Source organism: Malaya genurostris, chromosome 2 (genome assembly GCF_030247185.1).
Source record: "Malaya genurostris strain Urasoe2022 chromosome 2, Malgen_1.1, whole genome shotgun sequence".
NCBI classification, from domain to species: Eukaryota; Metazoa; Arthropoda; class Insecta; order Diptera; family Culicidae; genus Malaya; species Malaya genurostris.
In genome coordinates, this window is record NC_080571.1 from 293,767,464 (window position 1) to 293,786,913 (window position 19,450).

The window sequence follows — 19,450 nt, forward strand, 5'->3', positions numbered from 1 at the left end:
AGACTAAGATACCAAGTGCAGGGTGGCAAGTGAATGGCGATTCCAATTTTCCGGTTTTCCCGGTGCGCGAGACAAAAAATTCTCGGTTTTTAGAACAGGCTCAAATCGCCTATGTTCAGTATTTTTTAATATTTCTAGAAATCCTATATCCAAAAGAACATCGAGAGTTGAGAAATAAAGTATTTTCTGGGTATCTCGATTTAGAAATAGGAAACATTCATTATGCCAAGTGCACATAACAAGTCGAAGGAAGGAGTCGTTCTTGGCTTTCTCATATAGATAAGTTGTGCAATCACTGCGAAAACCGATTTTGGAACCAAGGGCTGAGTGTCATATACCATTCGAATCAGTTCGTAAAGATCAGAAATTGTGTATGTATGTATGTAACGTTTTTGAGCGATCAATTTTCTCAGAGATGGCTGAACCGATTTTCTTGTGATCCCATACGAATTTTATCCGGATCCGACATCCGGTTGTGAAAAGGGTGAACAGGTGGAGATGTGCAGAGTGAAAATAAATGCTCTAATCTTGATTAGAAACTGTTTCTTCGGTTCGACAGCCTCCTTGTATCGATTATATGATTTTGAGTGCTGTTTTGTTAATTACGCTCCCAGCATTCAATATAGCATTAACAACGAAACGCAGAGCCACAAGACTTTCAAAACGTTTTTGTTTAAGTGTGAGGATTTGCGTAATAGAAGATTTAAGATTTAAATAATCCTTAGAACGACATTTAAAAACCTCATCCACATTTTGTGAAATTTTCATCCCAGCTCAATGAATTCCATCTTTATTTCGTCTGTTACCTTGCAACTAATGTTATTCGTATGTACTGGCTCTTCAAGATAAAAATTCAATCTTTTTGACTATTTCAAATTAATTCGAGGTAACAGTAGGATTCAAACAAGAAACATAGCTAGCCAGCAGACATGATAAAAGTAATAAGTCTTGCATTTCACGAAGGAAAACAGCATTAATACACAGATAAAAATATTTTGTGAATTTACATTTATTTTCATGCACATATTTGGAGCAGGCAATTGAATGGAAAGTTACATCACAAAACTTAGCGGTTTGTAAATATACAGACTAGTTCAATGAAAAACTAATCGAATCTGAATGTAATTTTACATCAATCATGGTTTTAAATCAGATTTTCGTTTCAACTGATGTCTATTTCATAGTACTATCGGTTTAAATGTCGTGTACGTTTCATCTTTTCGTTCTGTGCATTCTAAAAATCAACACATTTTATTAAGACTTCATGCTCTCTTCAATAATTCTCTTAAGTGCAGCTTTTACCTCAAATTCGATTATTGTTAGTGTTTTCTAGGTAGGTTACACGACATTTAAATCGATAGTACTATGAAATAGCCATCAGTTGAAACGAAAATCTGATTTGAAACCATGATTGATGTAATATTACATCGAGATTCGTTTAGTTTTTCATCGAACAAGACTGTATATTTACAAACCGCTTAGTTTTGTAATGTAACTTTCCATTCTATTAGCCAAAGCCTTGGTATAACAGTAGTGGAACTTGACCTTCTGTTTCAACAGACTTCGCAGCCAATTCAGAGTGTACAGAACCATTGCATGGCTGGTGCTACGATCCTACTGACACTGCGAATCCTTCCATTGCCTGCTCCAAATATGTGCATGAAAATAAATGTAAATTCACAAAATATTTTTATCTGTGTAGTCTAAAAAAAGTATACCTAAGGTTAAAAATGAACAAGAAACAATTCTCCTCCCGATTCCATCTATCAACATATACAATATTCTTTCAAATTTGAATTTTGGCGAAACAGAATAAAATCCTTCTAAAATTCTTAAAATGGACTCTTGTCGCTCTGGAAAAACAACAACAATGTATGCCTCTAGTGACTGTGATGATCTAACTTCGATTCTTTGTTGACATAATCACCCGCCTTCTTGTGAATCCTACTATGAAATCCATGGGTAATTATGTTTAATATAAATTAAGCATTAAATATTCACTGAACAAATCAAACCATCTTCTAAACCTTTCTAAGGTTTTTCAAAAACCCTCAGAAACAAATTTCAACTCTCAAAGAAGGAAATCAAATACTCATTGCAAACGGTGGACAAGGTCAAAGTCGACAGCTTTTTAAATTTTGTGAGTCCTATAGAAATCAATATCAAGAGTACAACACAAGTATTGTCTCAAGATGACTTTACTGAAACAAATTATGATGAAATTAGGACAATCATTAGCCCACTCAAAAACATGAAGGCTCCTAAGAATGTTTCATAATTTTATTAAACATGTTACCTGATATTTCTTTTGCAATCATATTATGCAAACTTATTCTGAAATTTAATAGAAATCCAGCAAAAGCATCCGTTCGATGTGCTGTTGCTGACAACAACTAAGAAATGTTTTCTGATCCATTAAAAATTGCTGCCAAACCCTTACAATTGTTGAACGAAACATGGGATGTTGGCCCCATCTCCAATGGATTGTGTACCATAAAACCTGTGTGGGACAATACGATGTTTCAAAACTTTTACTGAACTTAAACACAAAATAGAGTATGCCCTCCAACTTTTCATTTGTTTAATAAGGAAAATCATGATTTATTACGATTAGGGCTAGTAATTTTTTTCCCGGATTTGCACTAAAATTCCCGACTTTTTCCCGGTTTTTCCCGGTGAAACGAAATTCCCGATTTTTTCCCGGTCACTCGTCACCCTGCAAGTGAAATGTAGCTTAAAACTAAACCCTTTAAATAAGAAAGAAAACATTCTTCTAATCATTGGAATTTTGTATTGGTATAGTACGATTGCTTTTTATTTATTCATTTGCTGTTGTTATTACATGTAATCTCTTCTTAGTATTGTGCAGTGTTTTTACTACTGTTTATTATTATAGTTGTTTGTTTTCGGCATCAAATATACGATCTATTGTTTATTTACATTTCGTCTAGGTTTTATTGCTATTACTGGTGTGACTTGAATTTGCTGTTTTCTTAGTTGTAGAATTAAAATTCTGCAAAATGAACACACGTTTTGATTTAATACTAGATGATGATTCTGCGTTTGATTTGATTTCAATCATATTAAATCAGGATAGTCCTGTGTATACTTGATGTTTTGCCGTTGAACGGTGAATGCATTTTCGTCATGGAAGAGTCGTATATGAACAGTCGATACAGTCCATAACCTGATAACACATATCATCTACATTACTATGCCGCGTTCTTTGATACATTTAGATGCACTCGACTTATTCTTTTTTTTCCGTAGAAGACGATAAATTTTTAACAGTTGAATTAAGTAAACAGTTTTTAAGATAACTATGTTCTGCGAACTTACTCTCGAAGCATTCAGGACTCACAGAAATATAGAAAACTATACTAGTAATTCTAACTAGAAATGGCTTTCGTAAGATATTTTTCATCATCTCTGAATAATGTGTCTCTTATATTTCTTTTGCTTATACATTTTAATACCAACAATAAGAAAGCGTCTGAAAGGGGTTTTAAGGCTGGACGATATAAAAATGGAAGAAACGTTTTCTATCAGAATTCATTCTGCATTGTTAATTCTACGCACAGAAATGGTTGGCGATTAAATATTCGACTATGGTTATGTTAGTTCTTCTTGTATTGTAGCCACGTACAAATAGATGTTCATTAAAAACGATAACGAATGGAGATTTCGTGAGACCGCTTGTCTTTCACCAAGATAAGTGGATTCTGGGGCTCGTAAGAAATCAAAGCTCTGTTACCTCTGAGGAGAAAGTAATTGGAAATGCTTGATTATATTTTGGTATTCTAAATTCATTTACGAGCATTTGGCTACCGTTTGTCGTCTAACAATCACGATCATTGAGGAATTCTTATTCAAATGACGGAAAATGACATTACAACAAATTATATGATTACAAGGACCTCTCTTGTTGACCTATTCTACTGATGTTGAACTAATCCTGCTCTACATATGGTGCGATGACTACATTCACCCTGATTCTGCATCTCGATTGAATCGAAATTACGTGTTCCGATCTAGTTCGAGTTTTCTACACAAAAACTTCACTCGATCGAAATACACAATGCAAGTTTCTCGATTTATTGAAATATTTCGGTTCGAACGAAACACAGAATCGGAGCATCCAATAACTTTTTTTTTCAAAAATCCCTTAAAAGTTTAATTTACTAATCTAAATAATCAATGACGAATTTCTTAGCGATCAGAAGTTTTAATGTATTATATTGTACATGATTAACGAAGTATCCAATAATGGAGATTATTAACGCCAATTGTAAATTTTTCAGATACTTGATTCGGTGGACCCATGAATTTCTAATAATGACCTAACACTGTTTTGTCTGTATTTAGTTTAATTAGGTCAATGGGAGTATGACTAATTTCATAATCACTTGTTTCTATTTATTTGTTGGTGTTCATCTAATTTAATGGTCGGCATTGTACAAATTCTACTAGACTCTATAAAGAAAAACTTTGGAATATTTTAGAGTAACGAAGGCAAGTAAAACTATGACATGAGTCATATCCATAAAATTTGGATAGTGGGCACGCTTGGTAACAATTCATTATAATTCAATAGGAACACCTAGTTATAGTCGCTAACATGAAAAAAACCATAAACTGAAATGCAAAGAGCTAGTTAGAGCACCTTTCAATCCAATTAAGTATATGAGTGAAAACTATGTGCAACTTCTAAAAGGTGAAATATTTTACGATGACGCATAAACTAAATAATAAATACCTACAATAATAAAATCTGAATCGTTACTTCACGCAGGAAAAGTCTCGAACATGTACTGTTTGTACATTTCGGATATTGCAAACAGTAACTGGAATATAAGTACCTACATAAACGCAACAAGTGGTAGTTGTTAATATAACTTGCTTTCGATTACACACAATGTAAATAGATTAAACGAACAAGCTAAAATACAACTATCTTAAAATTGACTAAATTCGAAAATTATTCTTCCTTTTTTCGCTAAGTACTCGTCAAACTAACGGTTCATTTTTTGTCCTTTGATTCATCCGTCTTTTTCGTACTATTAGAGCTATCTTCCTCGTTCAGTTTGGTTTCCTTGTCTTCGTCCTTCTTGAAGAGCAGTGGACACATCCCCAATAGACAACCGATGGTGATGCCGATGACACGTCCCTGAAGTAATGCAAGCAAATCGTATTTGTTGAATCCATGCGTTGGCATGTTGGTGGTTAAGTGCACATTATTCTTACCATGTTTGCCGCCTGCCGACTGGATTTCATCTCGAGCTGTATCGGTGATAGTTTGGGCGGTTTAACACCACTCATCTCGGCAAGCTTCTCGATGTAGAACGCAGAACCAATACCAATCACGTCACTAATTGTGTTTCCAAGGGCGGCTGCAGCCATGGTGGAGATGCACATAAATAGGCCAAGCGTGTGCTCGATGTAGTCGCCCTGTGGGTAGTAGAATATGGAAAATTAAATCAGTAAAATATGGGTTAAAATGCTGTAATCTATGAGGTCATCTTATCGAAAGATGTTTGATCGAAAGCCAGTGGGCGGAAGTTGCTTATTGAAGGTTTCAATATATGAATTAGGGTGAGATTCGCAGTGGCCACTCACACTCCATATTACCGACGAGATTCTGTAGATGATATAATTATCCCACCATTGGGTTCCATGCTTGCTATCTCCGAACCAAAAAGTCAAACGCAAGCGCACTTTATATGCATGTTTGACTTTACTGATGCGGAATCAGGTGTAGTTTTTACGTTGATTGATGACTTTTGATGAAACCTGAACCCATTATTACACTGCAGATAACATAATTAGTACCCGATGATAATTCAATAGACTGGATACAGTATAAGCTCTTTTGTAAATTCGTTTAAGTAATATTCTGATATCTCGGTAAAGCGTACTTTTTCCGAAGTTTGGTATAATATATTGTTGAACTTGTCAGTAAATAACAAATAAGAAATGATCAAAATCAATAAAAACATTTTTGCCGAAATTTCGAACAGTGTACATTCGAATAGAATTTACTCAAATTCGGCAAAACACTTGTCATCTAATGTTGCTTCGTATGAATTGGATGAAGGAAAAATAAATTTCGTGAAAAGAAGAGTAAAAACCAAAACTGTGTGGTTTGGGCTATACTTTTTTTCGTGTTTTGAATTAAAGTAAGTAAAAACAAAAAAAACTTACCATTTGTGATAATTATTTAACACAATAATAAAGCAAAATCTACGCTCGATTAGTGAAAACTCGGCTATTCATGTTTCAATCACGATCACTTTTGCCGAGCAAACAGCAAAATTACTGCTGATAAGTTCGGCAATAATTAACAGTTAGCAAATGAGGAACAGTCGAGATTCTCAGTATTTATACATTATGAGAATCAGCAATAAAGTTAAAATGTGTAGCTTAAAAATCATTATTGCGCACAATTTTGCATGCATAAATTACCATTGCGCACAAGCTTGAACACAATACACTGCTAAAAATCTACACTTTTTTGTGAAGTGTGTTTCTAAATAAAATTCATGTTTTTAGTCGCACTAAGATATCAAGTGCTGTCCATTTGTACAACAAAAGTTTAGAGCATAAAAATAAGATGTGGCGTCATCAGTCGGTGTTGAATAGTCGTTCGCACCGCACGCGTATAGCTCTTGGTTCCTGGAAATTTTTTCTGGCTACCTAGAGTTTCATTGATTCAAGGCTTCAGTCAAGGCTACCTGAATCACCAACAGTCTTTTTAAGACTAACAATTAGTCAGCCTTTCACAAGGCTATACAAAGAGTGATATTAGAGTGACTAAGTGATACAAAAAGTGATATTAGACTGACTAAGAAATTAATCAGCCTTTTTTAAGGCTAGCTATTCAAAGAACTATTCTTCGAACTAATCAGTCTTTATTAAAACTACCACAAAATCAGTCTTTATCAAGACTTTTCCAAACTAGGAGTCTAATCGAAGACTAATTTAGTCTACTTAATTTAATTTAAAATTTCATTCATTTCAAAAATGCCTGCGTCCAACCGGAAAGGCAACAAGCCTAAGGCTAAAAATAATTCAATACGGAATAAATCACAATCCGTTATTCAACATTTTTCTAATAACATTCACGATCTTGTAGAATCTAAATGTATATTCTTCCTGAATCCGATTGTAGCGACATAGAAGAGAATTCTTCAAAAATTCCCAAAATGGACGCTTGTCGTTCTGGGAAGAAACAACAATTAATCCACATTATGTGGTTCATCGATTTGACAGGTTTACTGGAATGGGTGGTGGAGTTGCCATTTTTGTCCAACGGCAAATTAAACATCGAATTTTACCTTCTTTCAAGACTTGAAAGTTATTGAAAGCTTGGGAATCGAAGTTGAACCATTCATGGAATTTATTTCATCGCTGGAGCATATTTGCCATTCCAATGCACCGGCGAACAATTAAATTTCTTTAAAGGCGATTTGCAAAAACTCACAAGATATCGACCGAAATTTTTCGTAATAGGGGACTTAAATGCTAAGCATGTCCAGTGGAATTGTAGGCAAAATAACAGTAATGGTAAAATACTTCATAATCAACTCTCAGCTGGTTACTTCACAGTTCTTCATCCTAGTAATCCGACTTGTTTCTCTTCCGTGAAAACCCCGTCTACAATTGATCTGGTTCTAACAGATCAAAGTCACATTTGTAGTGAACCGATTACACATGCTGACTTTGACTCAGATCATCTTCCTGTAACATTCAGACTTTCCAACGAAGCTTTAATCAATCCAATTAGTTCTATATTCAACTATCATAGAGCTAATTGGTTGGATTACAGATCTCACATTGAAAATCATGTGGATCATGAAACTATTTTAGAAAATTCTGCGGACATCGACACAGCAATTGATAATTCGAATCATTACATTATCGAAGCAAGAAATCTTTCAGTTCCCAAAGCTCAAACTAAACTAAATTCTCCTATCATCGATGACAATCTTCAACTGCTCATTCGGTTGAAGAATGTTCGTCGACGACAATATCAACGTTCTCGTGATCCTGATATGAAAAACAAAGTTAAGGATTTACAAAAAGAAATTAAACATAGATTTACTCATTTGCGAAATGAAAATTTCGCTAAATAAGTTGAACAAATTAAACCATATTCTAAACCTTTCTAAGGTTCTTAAGAAACCTCAGAAACCGATTCCTGCTCCCAAGGAAGGAAATCAAATACTTCTTACAAATGGCGAAAAAGCTCAAAAACTTGCTCAGCAGTTCGAGAGTGTCCACAAGTTTAATTTGAACGTTGTGAGTCCTATTGAAAATGAAGTCTGACTGAAATATGATCATATTTCAACTCAAGTGTTATCACACGATGACATTATTGAGACGAATTTTGATGAAATTAGGAAACTTAAAAATATGAAGGCCTGGTAATGATGGAATCTTTAATATTCTTATTAAAAATCTTCCCGATGTTGCCTTGAGACTTCTGGTTATAATTTTCAACAAGTGTTTTTCATTAGCTTACTTCCCAAAAAGATGGAAAAACGCTAAAGTAATTCCTATCCTCAAACCTGATAAAAACCTAGCAGAAACATCAAGTTATCGACCAATTAGCGTACTTTCTTCTATCAGTAAACTTTTTGAAAAAATTATCTTGTTGAGAATGATGTCTCATATAAATGAGAATTCAATTTTTTTACCAGATCAGTTTGGATTTCGTCATGAACATTCAACTACTCATCAACTTGTAAGAGTTACGAACATGATAAAAGCAAATAAATCTTCTGGGTTATCCACTGGAGTTGCTCTTCTAGACATAGACAAAGCATTCGACAGTGTTTGGCACAAAGGTTTAATAGCAAAAATGTCTGATTTCCAGTTTCCTATTTATTTGATCAAAATGATTCAAAATTATTTAACTGATCGTACTCTTCAGGTTAGCTATCAGAATTGTAAATCTGAATTGCTACCCTTACGAGCAGGTGTTCCGCAGGGTTCGAGCGTAGCTCCAATCTTGTATACTAGTATACTATTTTCACTTCTGATCTTCCAAATCCACCAGTTGGTTGTCAGAAATCGCTATTCTGTGACGACACAAGTCTGTTAGCCACAGGTAGAAATCTAAGAGTGATCTGAAGTCGCCAACAAAGAAGTTTAAATATTTTAAGTGATTATCTGTCAAAATGGAAAATTAAACCAAATGCAGCAAAAACGCAATTAATTATCTTTCCTCATAAGCCAAGAGCTTCTTTTCTTAAACCAAACAATAATCACATTCTCAAATTGAATAGCTTGGAATTGACATGGTCTGATCAAGCTAAATACTTACTTTTAACGTATGACAAAAAACTCACTTTCAAGGATCACATTGAAGGAATCCAGGCAAAGTGTAATAAATATATTAAATATTTATATCCTCTTATAAACAGAAATTCTAAGCTCTGTCTAAAAAACAAATTGTTAATTTATAAACAAATTTTCAGACCAGCCATGCTTGATGCAGTACCAATTTGGTCAAGTTGTTGTTCCACCAGGAAGAAAACGCTTCAAAGGATTCAGAATAAAATTCTGAAAACGATTTTGAAGCGTCCCCCCTGGTTTAGTACAAATGAGTAACACAGACTCACAAATATAGAACCATTAGATGTAATGTCACATAATATTATAAGAAAATTCCGACAAAAATAGATACAATTTTCAATTGAATCGATTCGCTCTCTGTATTAGTTAGTAAGTTAGTATATAAGTTCTTTTTCCCCATTACACAATACAAGTAGGTTTACAATTTTCCCTACACAAAAATCACAGAATTGCGGAAGCAAATGATGTCTTCATGGTAATAACCAAATCATATATATAACATGGCTGAAAAGTCACCACTTGTGGCTGAACACCAAATTTAAATCTTAATAATTTAATTTTAACTCATATTCCAATAAATAGTAATTTAAAAAAAAGTGTGGCGTCATATGACATGAGCGAGTGTCATCACATTTGATTCGTAAGTGTGGCCATGTTGATGTCTAATGCTTTGAACATAAAACTTAATTTCGGAGCTATCAATTATGCAATCACTTACCGCTATAATCATGGTAAAATTATCCAAAAAACCGAATCCGATGAAAGGTAGAGCATTCACCAGTCCCACTGGAAAGAAAAGTAATAAAAGATACCGTAAGTTTCGAGCAAATTATTGCAAGTTCGTGCTTCTGTCGTATCAGGACCCCTCCCGAAATCTAAAACAGATATATACAGGGTCCGCCATGTAACTTTTTTTTAAACATGCAATAAAATACAAACGGTTTATCCGATTTCAAAATTTATTTTTTCACATTAAAGTACAATCCTTCCGGATAATTGTGGAATATAATTTCATTCAAATGGCTGCCTCGGCTGACCTTGCAGTACGCCATACGGTCGGTCCAGTTTTTTAGTACATTTTCGTTTGTATGCAGCTTTATTTCAGCTATGGCTGCACGAATGTTGTCCTTCAAGCCTTGAATTGTCTCTGGCTTGTCCACATAACACTTATCTTCGACAGCCCCCCAAAGATAATAAAATTTTCACAAACTTAGATTCAAACGAAATCGGATCCGACTTCCGGTTCCGGAATTACAGGGTGATATGTACCAAAACAGTGAAAATAATGTCACTCAATTTCCTCGGAGATGGCGGAGAATCGATTTTCATAAACTTAGATTTAAAAAAAAGGTCCTCAGGTTCCACATAAGATTCCTGAATTTCATCAGAATCCGTCTTCCGTTTCTGGAATTACAGGTTGATATGCACCAAAAGTATGAAAGTAGTCATAATGTGACTAACGTTTATCAAAGGGTACTGAATCGATTTTCTCCAATTTAAATACAAAATGGAAGCTACTATAGTCCTATACAAGGCTCCTTAATTTCATCCGGATCCGATTTCCAGTTCCGGAATAACAGAATGGTATATGTTAAAAATGAAAATGATGAAAATTCACTTACTTTTCTCGAAGATGGCTCAGCCGATTTTTATCAATTTAGAACCTACTGAAAAGACTTTACATGTTAAAAGAATATCCCAATTTTTGTTCAGGTTCAACTTCCGATTTCGGAGATATTATGCTTTGGGTAAAAATGTCAATTTCAGGAGTATTTTTTCATATGTTACCATATGATGAGTAGTGAATTCTTGAAATTTACTTATAAATTTCTCTAGTTTGCAGATCATGATAGTCTATGACCAAATAAGCTAATATTGGATTTTAATAAAAGCAAATTCAAGACCGAAAAAGCAATGTTCAAATTCATTCATAAATTGAAAAATCCACAACAAATCGTTTTAGCCATCTAGGATTTCTTAGTATAAGTTTGGAATCCACAATAAATTAATTTCAAAAACTTCAATATCTCTGTTTTACTAACGAACAAAATATGTCCTAAGCCTACTGCACTTTGGCACTGAATTTCACTTTAAGGCTTGTTCATATCAAACATTTAGGAAAACTTAAATTTTGAGTTATTTGTGGGTATCTCATACTGCTGAAAATTTTATCATAAATTGCTGACCATATTTTCGATACTATGGACAAAAATTGTGTTGCTGCGTTAAATCATAAATCAAATAATCATAGATTTCCCATTGTACGGAGACACTAACAGCGCTTCTAGTGAGGAACGGTTGTACTTTTTTCCATTAGCTACTGTCATAAATAAAATAAACCTAGATTCCCCAGTGTAATAGTACTGTAGTTGAGCAACCCGTAACACCAAAAGCGCCGTCTGGTGTAGAATGGGTGCGTAAATGCTCCTAAAATGCATGTATAAAGTTGCCTGCGCATTTAACACAACCGCAGTGGCTAATGGAAAAAATACACCCGTTTCTCACTAGAAGCGCTGTTAGTGTCTCCGTACAATGGGAAATCTATGTTTATTTGATTTATGGTTCTTTTCATTATTATACAGGATAAAGTAAAAAAATCAATAATTCTTTCAATGATAATTTTATTTTGCTAAGATTTTCTAAGCCATGAACAAAGTTATTTGTTATATATGAAATATTTCGCACGATTAAAATAGTCACAAAGTTTGAGTAAATTTAACTGATCAGAACTGTTCAGCTATCAAATTTTAAAGTTATAACTTACTGTATAGCACTAGAAAGAGTCAATTTTGAGTTTTCCCCCATATTTTCTTCCATATGTTGCTACAAAACAAAAACGAAATCCCTATCCTCTCCAGAAGTGGTGCTGGGAAGTTAAAATCACGTAAACCATTTTCTACTTCGAAGTGATTGAGTAAGGTGGATTAAGCTTATCATTCAGCACTTTGGGGTATTAAAGTATCAATGAATCACAATTTCGTTCCTCGTATGTAATTTCAGTCTTAATTCGAGATGGCTATATCTGTTCGATGAAATCATAACGTTTCATCAGATAGCAAAGCGTTTAACACCAATCAACTGTTGGTAATAAAGTCTAACCAGACTTTCTTGTTCTCGGTTTCGCCAAAATGGAACACGAGTCAAAAGTTTTAATGCTATTCCTATTGAATTACACTCAGAGTAAATTTTGCGAACGACAGCAAGAAATTTTCTACACTTCACATCAATGCTGGCATAGCAAAATCGAGCTGCGAATATATTTGGCAGAGAATAACTTCTTAACGACGCTCCCAAGCTTATTATTTATTCAGCTCCCAAACAGAATCATGAAACGGTGAATAAAGCTCTACCAAGCGGATGTAAAAGGAGAATAAAGGGGTTGCTTGAATGGATTTCAAGTACACTGATTTCTAGGATTTTGAGGTTTCCGAGCAATGATTGCAATACATTCTTTTCTTCAACACGGCGAGATATCACGCGCAAAATAAATGTTTAGAAATTAACCTAAACAGTTTGTCATAGTCTAATCAATAGGAACCATACATAATGCATCCGATAGATTTGCCAAACAAATCACTAAACTCTCCAACATTAGAATTACTAAATATGCCCTTTGATATATGTTTTGAAACTGTCATAATAAAATGGTTAAAAGTGGAAAGCACTGGTGCCTCGTGCCTCGACCAGGAAGGATAAATAGTGTTAGTAACATCATAGCACCAATCATGCCCTTACGTGAACCTACGAATAAACTGTGAGGTCTGTTAAAATAGAGGGTCCATTTTCCACAACTGCTGGAATGTAGTGCCCTGATTTATCATTTGTTTACTTATAAGCACAGAGATTAATATTTAATAATCGTTCAAGTATTTATATTGGACTTGTTTTCTTTTCATTGAAAAATATCCTCGAATCAGGCCCGTACCTAGGATTTCGTTTCGGGAGGGGCCCAAAGATAAAATGTTACTGAAGATTGCTGATGTACCTAATATTCGGTGTGCCTTTAAGGGGTGTATTTAACAGACACTTTTAACTTTTCCACTGGAACTGTTATTGTATTACATTTCTTTAGGTTTACTGTCTTGTTATTTTTGTAACACATGTCTGAGATCTTCTAAATAATTACAGAATCCGCAATCTAACATTTTTTTCTTAACTAGCGGTTATTTCGACATTGGAAACCTTAATGTCACTTCTGATTTGACAGAAACTTAGTTTTATCCTTCCATTGAACGAAAATGGTTGTGAAGATGCTTGAGGAACGCGTGAAAATAGTGCCAACTGGGGTTGCGATCAGCTTGAAGAAGACGCCGATTTTTTGTCAAAAAATCAGCTTCTCGGATGAGGCACATTTTCATCTCGGCGGGTATGTTAATAAGCAAAATTGTCGCATCTGGGGGACGGAAACCCGTACGTTATCATGGAGAAGCCGATGCATCCTCAGAGAGTGGCGGTTTGATGCGGATTTTGGTCTGGCGGCATCATTGGGTCATTTTTCTTCGAAAATGAGGCAGGAGCCACCGCCACGGTCAATGGCGAGCGTTACCGCGCCATGATTAGCGATTGGTTCTTCCCGTTACTTGAAGAGGAAGACTTGGACACCATTTGGTTCCAACAAGACGGCGCTCCGTGCCACACAGCCAACGCTACGATCGATCTTCTGCGCACAGTGGATCGAATCTTCGAAAATCGAATTATCAGTCGAAATTCGGATGTCCTTTGGCCGCTTCGGAGCTGTGATTTGACGCCGTTAGACTACAGGGTCCGGCACTCGAAGTGTAACCAATTAAAAAGGCCATAAATTCAGTTTGGAAAATTACTTTTACTTAATTCAAAGTACAAAATGTGTAGAAATAATACAAAATTCAGAATCAATTCTTCAGAATCAAAAACTTTTGCTCGATATGATCACCTTTTGCCTTGACTATGGCCTTGAGACGGTCAAAAAACGAATCGCAAGCTGCCCGAATGTGACTTGCAGGTGTATTTTGGCCCACTCGCGGACAATAACATTTTTCAGCGCCTCGAGACTGGTGTATCTTTTAGTTCGGACTTTGCTCTCCAAAATGGCCCAAAGAGAATAATCCATTGGATTCGCATCTGGTGAATTCTAGAGCCATTGTGTGGACGTGATGAAGTTCGGAACGTTGTTTTTCAGCCATTCTTGGTTCACTCGAGCTTTGTGAGACGGTGCCGAGTCCTGCTGAAACATCCATGGTCTGCCACCGAAATGTTTGTCTGCCCACGGCTTCAAAGCAACCTCCAGAATACTTTCCCGATAATATGTCGCATTCATCTTGACGCCAGGCTCGAAGGTCTGAAGTTGGTTACACTTCGAGTGCCGGACCCTGTATTATCTTTGGGGGGCTGTCAAAGATAAGTGTTGTGTGGACAAGCCAGAGACAATTCAAGCCTTGAAGGACAACATTCGTGCAGCCATAGCTGAAATGAAGCTGCATACAATCGAAAATGTACTAAAAAACTGGACCGACCGTATGGCGTACTGCAAGGCCAGCCGAGGCAGCCATTTGAATGAAATTATATTCCACAATAAACTGGAAGGATTGTACTTTAAAATGAAAAAATAAATTTTGAAATCGGATGAACCGTTTGTGTTTTATTGCATGTTAAAAAAAAGTTACATGGCGGACCCTGTAGAAATAATTCTATTTACCAAATGTCGCTTTTGTACCACACATGTATGCACCTGTATTGACATGTTTGGCAAATAAACAGAACAATGCACACATTCACAGTAATTTCGACATTCGGATGAGACGAGCACTCTTTTTATATGTTTACTTCATCAATGGATTTTCACACAGAAACGGGTCTGAATAGTGAATACGGATGATGATGATGATGATGATGGTGACAACTGTCGATGTCGATGCTTCTCCTAGTTCGTAATGCAATTAAGCTTCAAGCCTACACAGAATCACCATCCTGTCATACAGTTGTTCGAATTCGTAGTTCGGTGGAACACTTTACGTTTACGATGTGGAATAAAAACGATGCCGTTTCCGGCGGGCCGGTGCCAACGGATGAAACGAACCAAACCGAAATTGGAGAATCTATTAAATATGCAAACGAGTGTGATACGAGGTCCGTAACATGGCAGAATGAATGTTTGAACTCGACAGTGAAAAGAATGTGTCAATCGGACTTCATCCATGACAGATTACTGATGAGTACATGACAAGCGTACTTGACTGTTGAAACGAAAGGTTCGACATTTTTCTTCTACCATTTAAATTCTTTCATCCGTGCCAAGTGCATGTCAAAAAGTCATAAAAGCTTACCGGCTCCTGCTTGACTATCCCTTGATGGGAGGAAGTGCAGTATGTATATATCTACGATATGACTGCACTAGCTTTCATACTTCTCGCTCTTCGTGTATGGCTACGGCTTCCCTTGAAACAAAAACTTTAAGTTGTGCAAACAATTCTTTTAAGTTACTTAAATGGGTACTATCCGTTTGCTATAAATATATCAGAAAGGTTATTTTATTACGAAAGTTGATACACAAAAAAAGGATTGCCGGATGTGATGAACGTTTGCCATCACTTTTAATAAAGGACTTAGTTCCGTATACTACTGTAGTATGGATTTTATACAATTTTAGCATTGACACTTGAAATGATAATTTGATTGTTAACTAATTGCTCTGTATTTTCAGAACCTGAAGTCGAATGCGGATAAAATTCAGTCCCATAAAGACTGTACCAGAAAGTATGCACGCACTTTGATTTCGCTGTAAATAATTCACAAGTGTTAGATATTCAAATTTTATTCGATATACTGATAATGTTAGACTATAACAACAGAATATTATTCTAAACATTTGCTACTTAGCCATTGTAGACTAGCTGGCGCACCTTCTTGGAAACGTTCCTCATTTAATTCCGTACGGACTTTTGACACTTTTGACACTTTTTTCCAATCTTTTTCGAACTGTTGAATGGTTTCGGCTACCGAGACATGTTTCCTGAGATGTGCCTTCGTTAAGTCCCAAAATTCCTCAATTGGTCGAAGTTGTGGGTAATTTCGTGGATTCATGTCTTTTGGGACGAAAGTGACATTTTTGGTAGTATACCATTCTACCGTTGATTTCGAGTAGTGGCAAGCAGCAAGATCTGGCAGAAGATAACAGGAACCTTGTGGCTTCGAATCATGGGTAGAAGTCGTTTTTGTAAACAATCCTTGATGTATATTTCGCTGTTCATTGAAGCAGTGGTGATTCATGACGTGTATCAGTAAGTATATTTTGATTATTTTCGCAAATCTATAACATTGTTCGAGTTGATTCAACTATTTGCAATGTCTAAAACAAATAAAACCGATTTCAACTAACAGAATTTTGTTTCAATAACAACACCAGTTATTTCAACTAAAATATTTGTTGAAATTGAAGGGTATGTGTCCTCACTAATTGACAGCATTTTTTTTAAACAGTAAAATTAGTTGCTTCAACAATCGTTTCTGCTAATCAAAAAACAAAAATGACAGTTTAGTTAAAACAACAATCGATTAGTTGTACCAAATTTCAACCAATCGAATTCAGAAAATAAACTAATATTCTGGTTGAAATGGGATCGCGGGTGGTTCCGTGTGCTATCGTTCTCAGTGGCAGTCCGCGTTCTGTGCACCATTTGTACACAATTTTTCGACGTTGTTCTGCTGAAAGTCCACGCATTTCGAAACAAACTAATGAAAACGAATAAACAACTGCACAAGTGGTCAGAGAAGAGTGTAAACAACAGGACGCAGCCATAAAAATTGCAGGTTGGCAAGTGAATTGCCGATTTCAATTTCCCGGTTTTTTGAGATAAAAATTCCCGGTTTTTTAAATAGGCTCAAATCGCTCCTGTTTAGTTTTTTTTAAACATTTTTTAATTCAAACTTTAAACAAATATCCCATGTCCAAAAATGATAATTGTAGTAGGTTTGCTAATTGAGGATTCAAATCCTTCCAGGCATTTTGATGTATAAATAGAAAATATTCATTATAACATGTGCATAAGGCCTTTATCAAGTCATTCAGGGGTTTTGGTTACACGTAACCGATTTCTTCCGAGTGCACATGACTGTTTTTATTTTTTTTTGGTATACATATGATTGAAAATAAACCAATAAGAAACAACAATCCCAAAAACGGACGCTTGCCACTCGGAGAAAACAACAACAGTCTATGCTTGCAACTTCAAATCATTTTGCACAGAGCTTTCTTCGCTCCTTCCAGAAGTGAAAGTGGAAATCTCAGTTCGGCCGGAAAATTATAAATGGCATGATGGCCAAGGATTACTTTTATCGTATCAAAGAACGCTCTCTACCAACTCTTCACACGATTCAATCAGTGTCATCAAAGAGAGACGGATATCATCTCAGCAACAAAACACCGTCATAGTTCATATAACATAGAATGGACGCCAGTGCGAGAGCGAATTTCTCTCGATGACCTGTCTGAGAACCAAATGTTAGCCACGCTGGTGTGAGGATTCTTTCTGAAGCAACAAACGGTCGCTTATTCTCGTTTTGTGATCCGATTCTATACGGGCAGTGGATAATTGCGAGGGAATCATTTTACTATTGCCGCTTATTCTAACTATGTTCATATAACCTTTGTATAAGTTGTATGTATGAAAATAGATGTGAATGCTCCAGACCAGGGTTTTGAAATATTGTATATTGTAACCTAGGATGAGAATCATCAACTCGAATTATATGCGATAATTATCAACTTGCGATTCTCTCTTGGTAAATTCCTCACAGCGCCGATCATTGCCAGACTGTATATATTTTATTAAGGGCTGTGAAATACTCAGAGTATGAAGTGGAGCGAAGAAATGTAGAAAAAATCTCTCACAGTTCTTGTAGCATCTTCTACCAGATTGAAAATGTTGTATACAATATAGATAAATATCAAGCCGCTTTCTGCCAAATTATCGGCAATCAACAACACTGATGATGGCACAGCGAATCTAACATAATATCGTCATTGCCAGGGCTCCAGCCATGGTACAATAAATTGTTATATGGACATATACTGTTTAAATTATGTCGCTTGCAAGCACATCTGTTCAATGAACGATACCTTCAGATGAATTATCATGCTGTGATTGTGATGAAAACCATAAAACCAATTATAAACAAAGTCCTGTCAGACCAAAAATTTGAAATTTTCATGTAATAGAATTGAATATAAATCATTAGATGTACGTATACCTAAGATTTCGCAAAACCGTTCGGCTACCACGACTTGCTCTTTTAAAACACCATTTTTTTTTCTAATGTATCTTATGATCAAAAAAGAATAAGAATTTTCATTTTAAAATTCCCGCGCTTGTCCAAATGGTAAACTTTTATTCTCTCAACGTTGGTAACACTTTTATACACATTCTGTCAAATTTTGACGCATATCGTACTATTAGTTTTTATTTGGCGTCTATACAAAGATGTTGAAAAATTTTCGTGTGGCGATTTTATAATGGATGAAAATTTAGAACAACGTGCGTGCATCAAATTTTGTGTTGCAAATGGATTTAAGTGTTCCGAAACGTTGAAAATGTTAGAAAAGGCCTTTGGTGAATCGTGTCTAGGAAAAACACAGGCATACGAGTGGTATAAACGCTTCAAAGGTGGTCGTACAAGCTTGGATCATGATGAGATCCCTGGCCGCCCAACAACATCTAAATTTTCATCCATTATAAAAATCGCCACACGAAAATTTTTCAACTTATTTGTATAGACGCCAAACAAATACTAATCGTACGATATGCGTCAAACTCTGACAGAATGTGTATAAAAGTGTTGCCAACGTTGAGAGAATAAAAGTTTACCGATTGGATAAGCGCGGGAATTTTAAAATGAAAATACCGGTTTTTTTTTGATCATAAGGTATCTGTTAGTCAATAAACAATGTTTACGATTTTAATCCGTTGATGGGCAAATTAATCAAATGATAGCTGTTCAAATGCGCAATATATCGATCTGTGTTTTCCTAATAGGATTCTAAATGCTCGTAGAGTAATAAGAAAGTACGAGTACTTCATGATGAACTCTCCGCTGGTTTTAAACCAGTTTTATTTCCTAT

At 35.5% G+C, this 19,450-nt stretch overlaps 1 protein-coding gene across 2 annotated transcripts in view; it reads right to left on the reverse strand.

Annotated features, from left to right (window-relative positions):
* Positions 1-2,782: 2,782 nt before the first annotated feature.
* Positions 2,783-19,450, reverse strand: part of LOC131430625 (transmembrane protein 65) — a 77,212-nt gene continuing 60,544 nt past the window's right edge. For both annotated transcript variants that reach the window (XM_058595730.1, XM_058595731.1), the window contains 3 exons: positions 10,076-10,143; positions 5,245-5,448; positions 2,783-5,167 (listed from right to left, as the gene is read on the reverse strand). In XM_058595730.1, the coding sequence (XP_058451713.1) occupies positions 5,021-5,167; positions 5,245-5,448; positions 10,076-10,143 (419 nt within the window). In that variant the 3' untranslated portion in view covers positions 2,783-5,020. The remainder of the gene's footprint in view (positions 5,168-5,244; positions 5,449-10,075; positions 10,144-19,450) is intronic.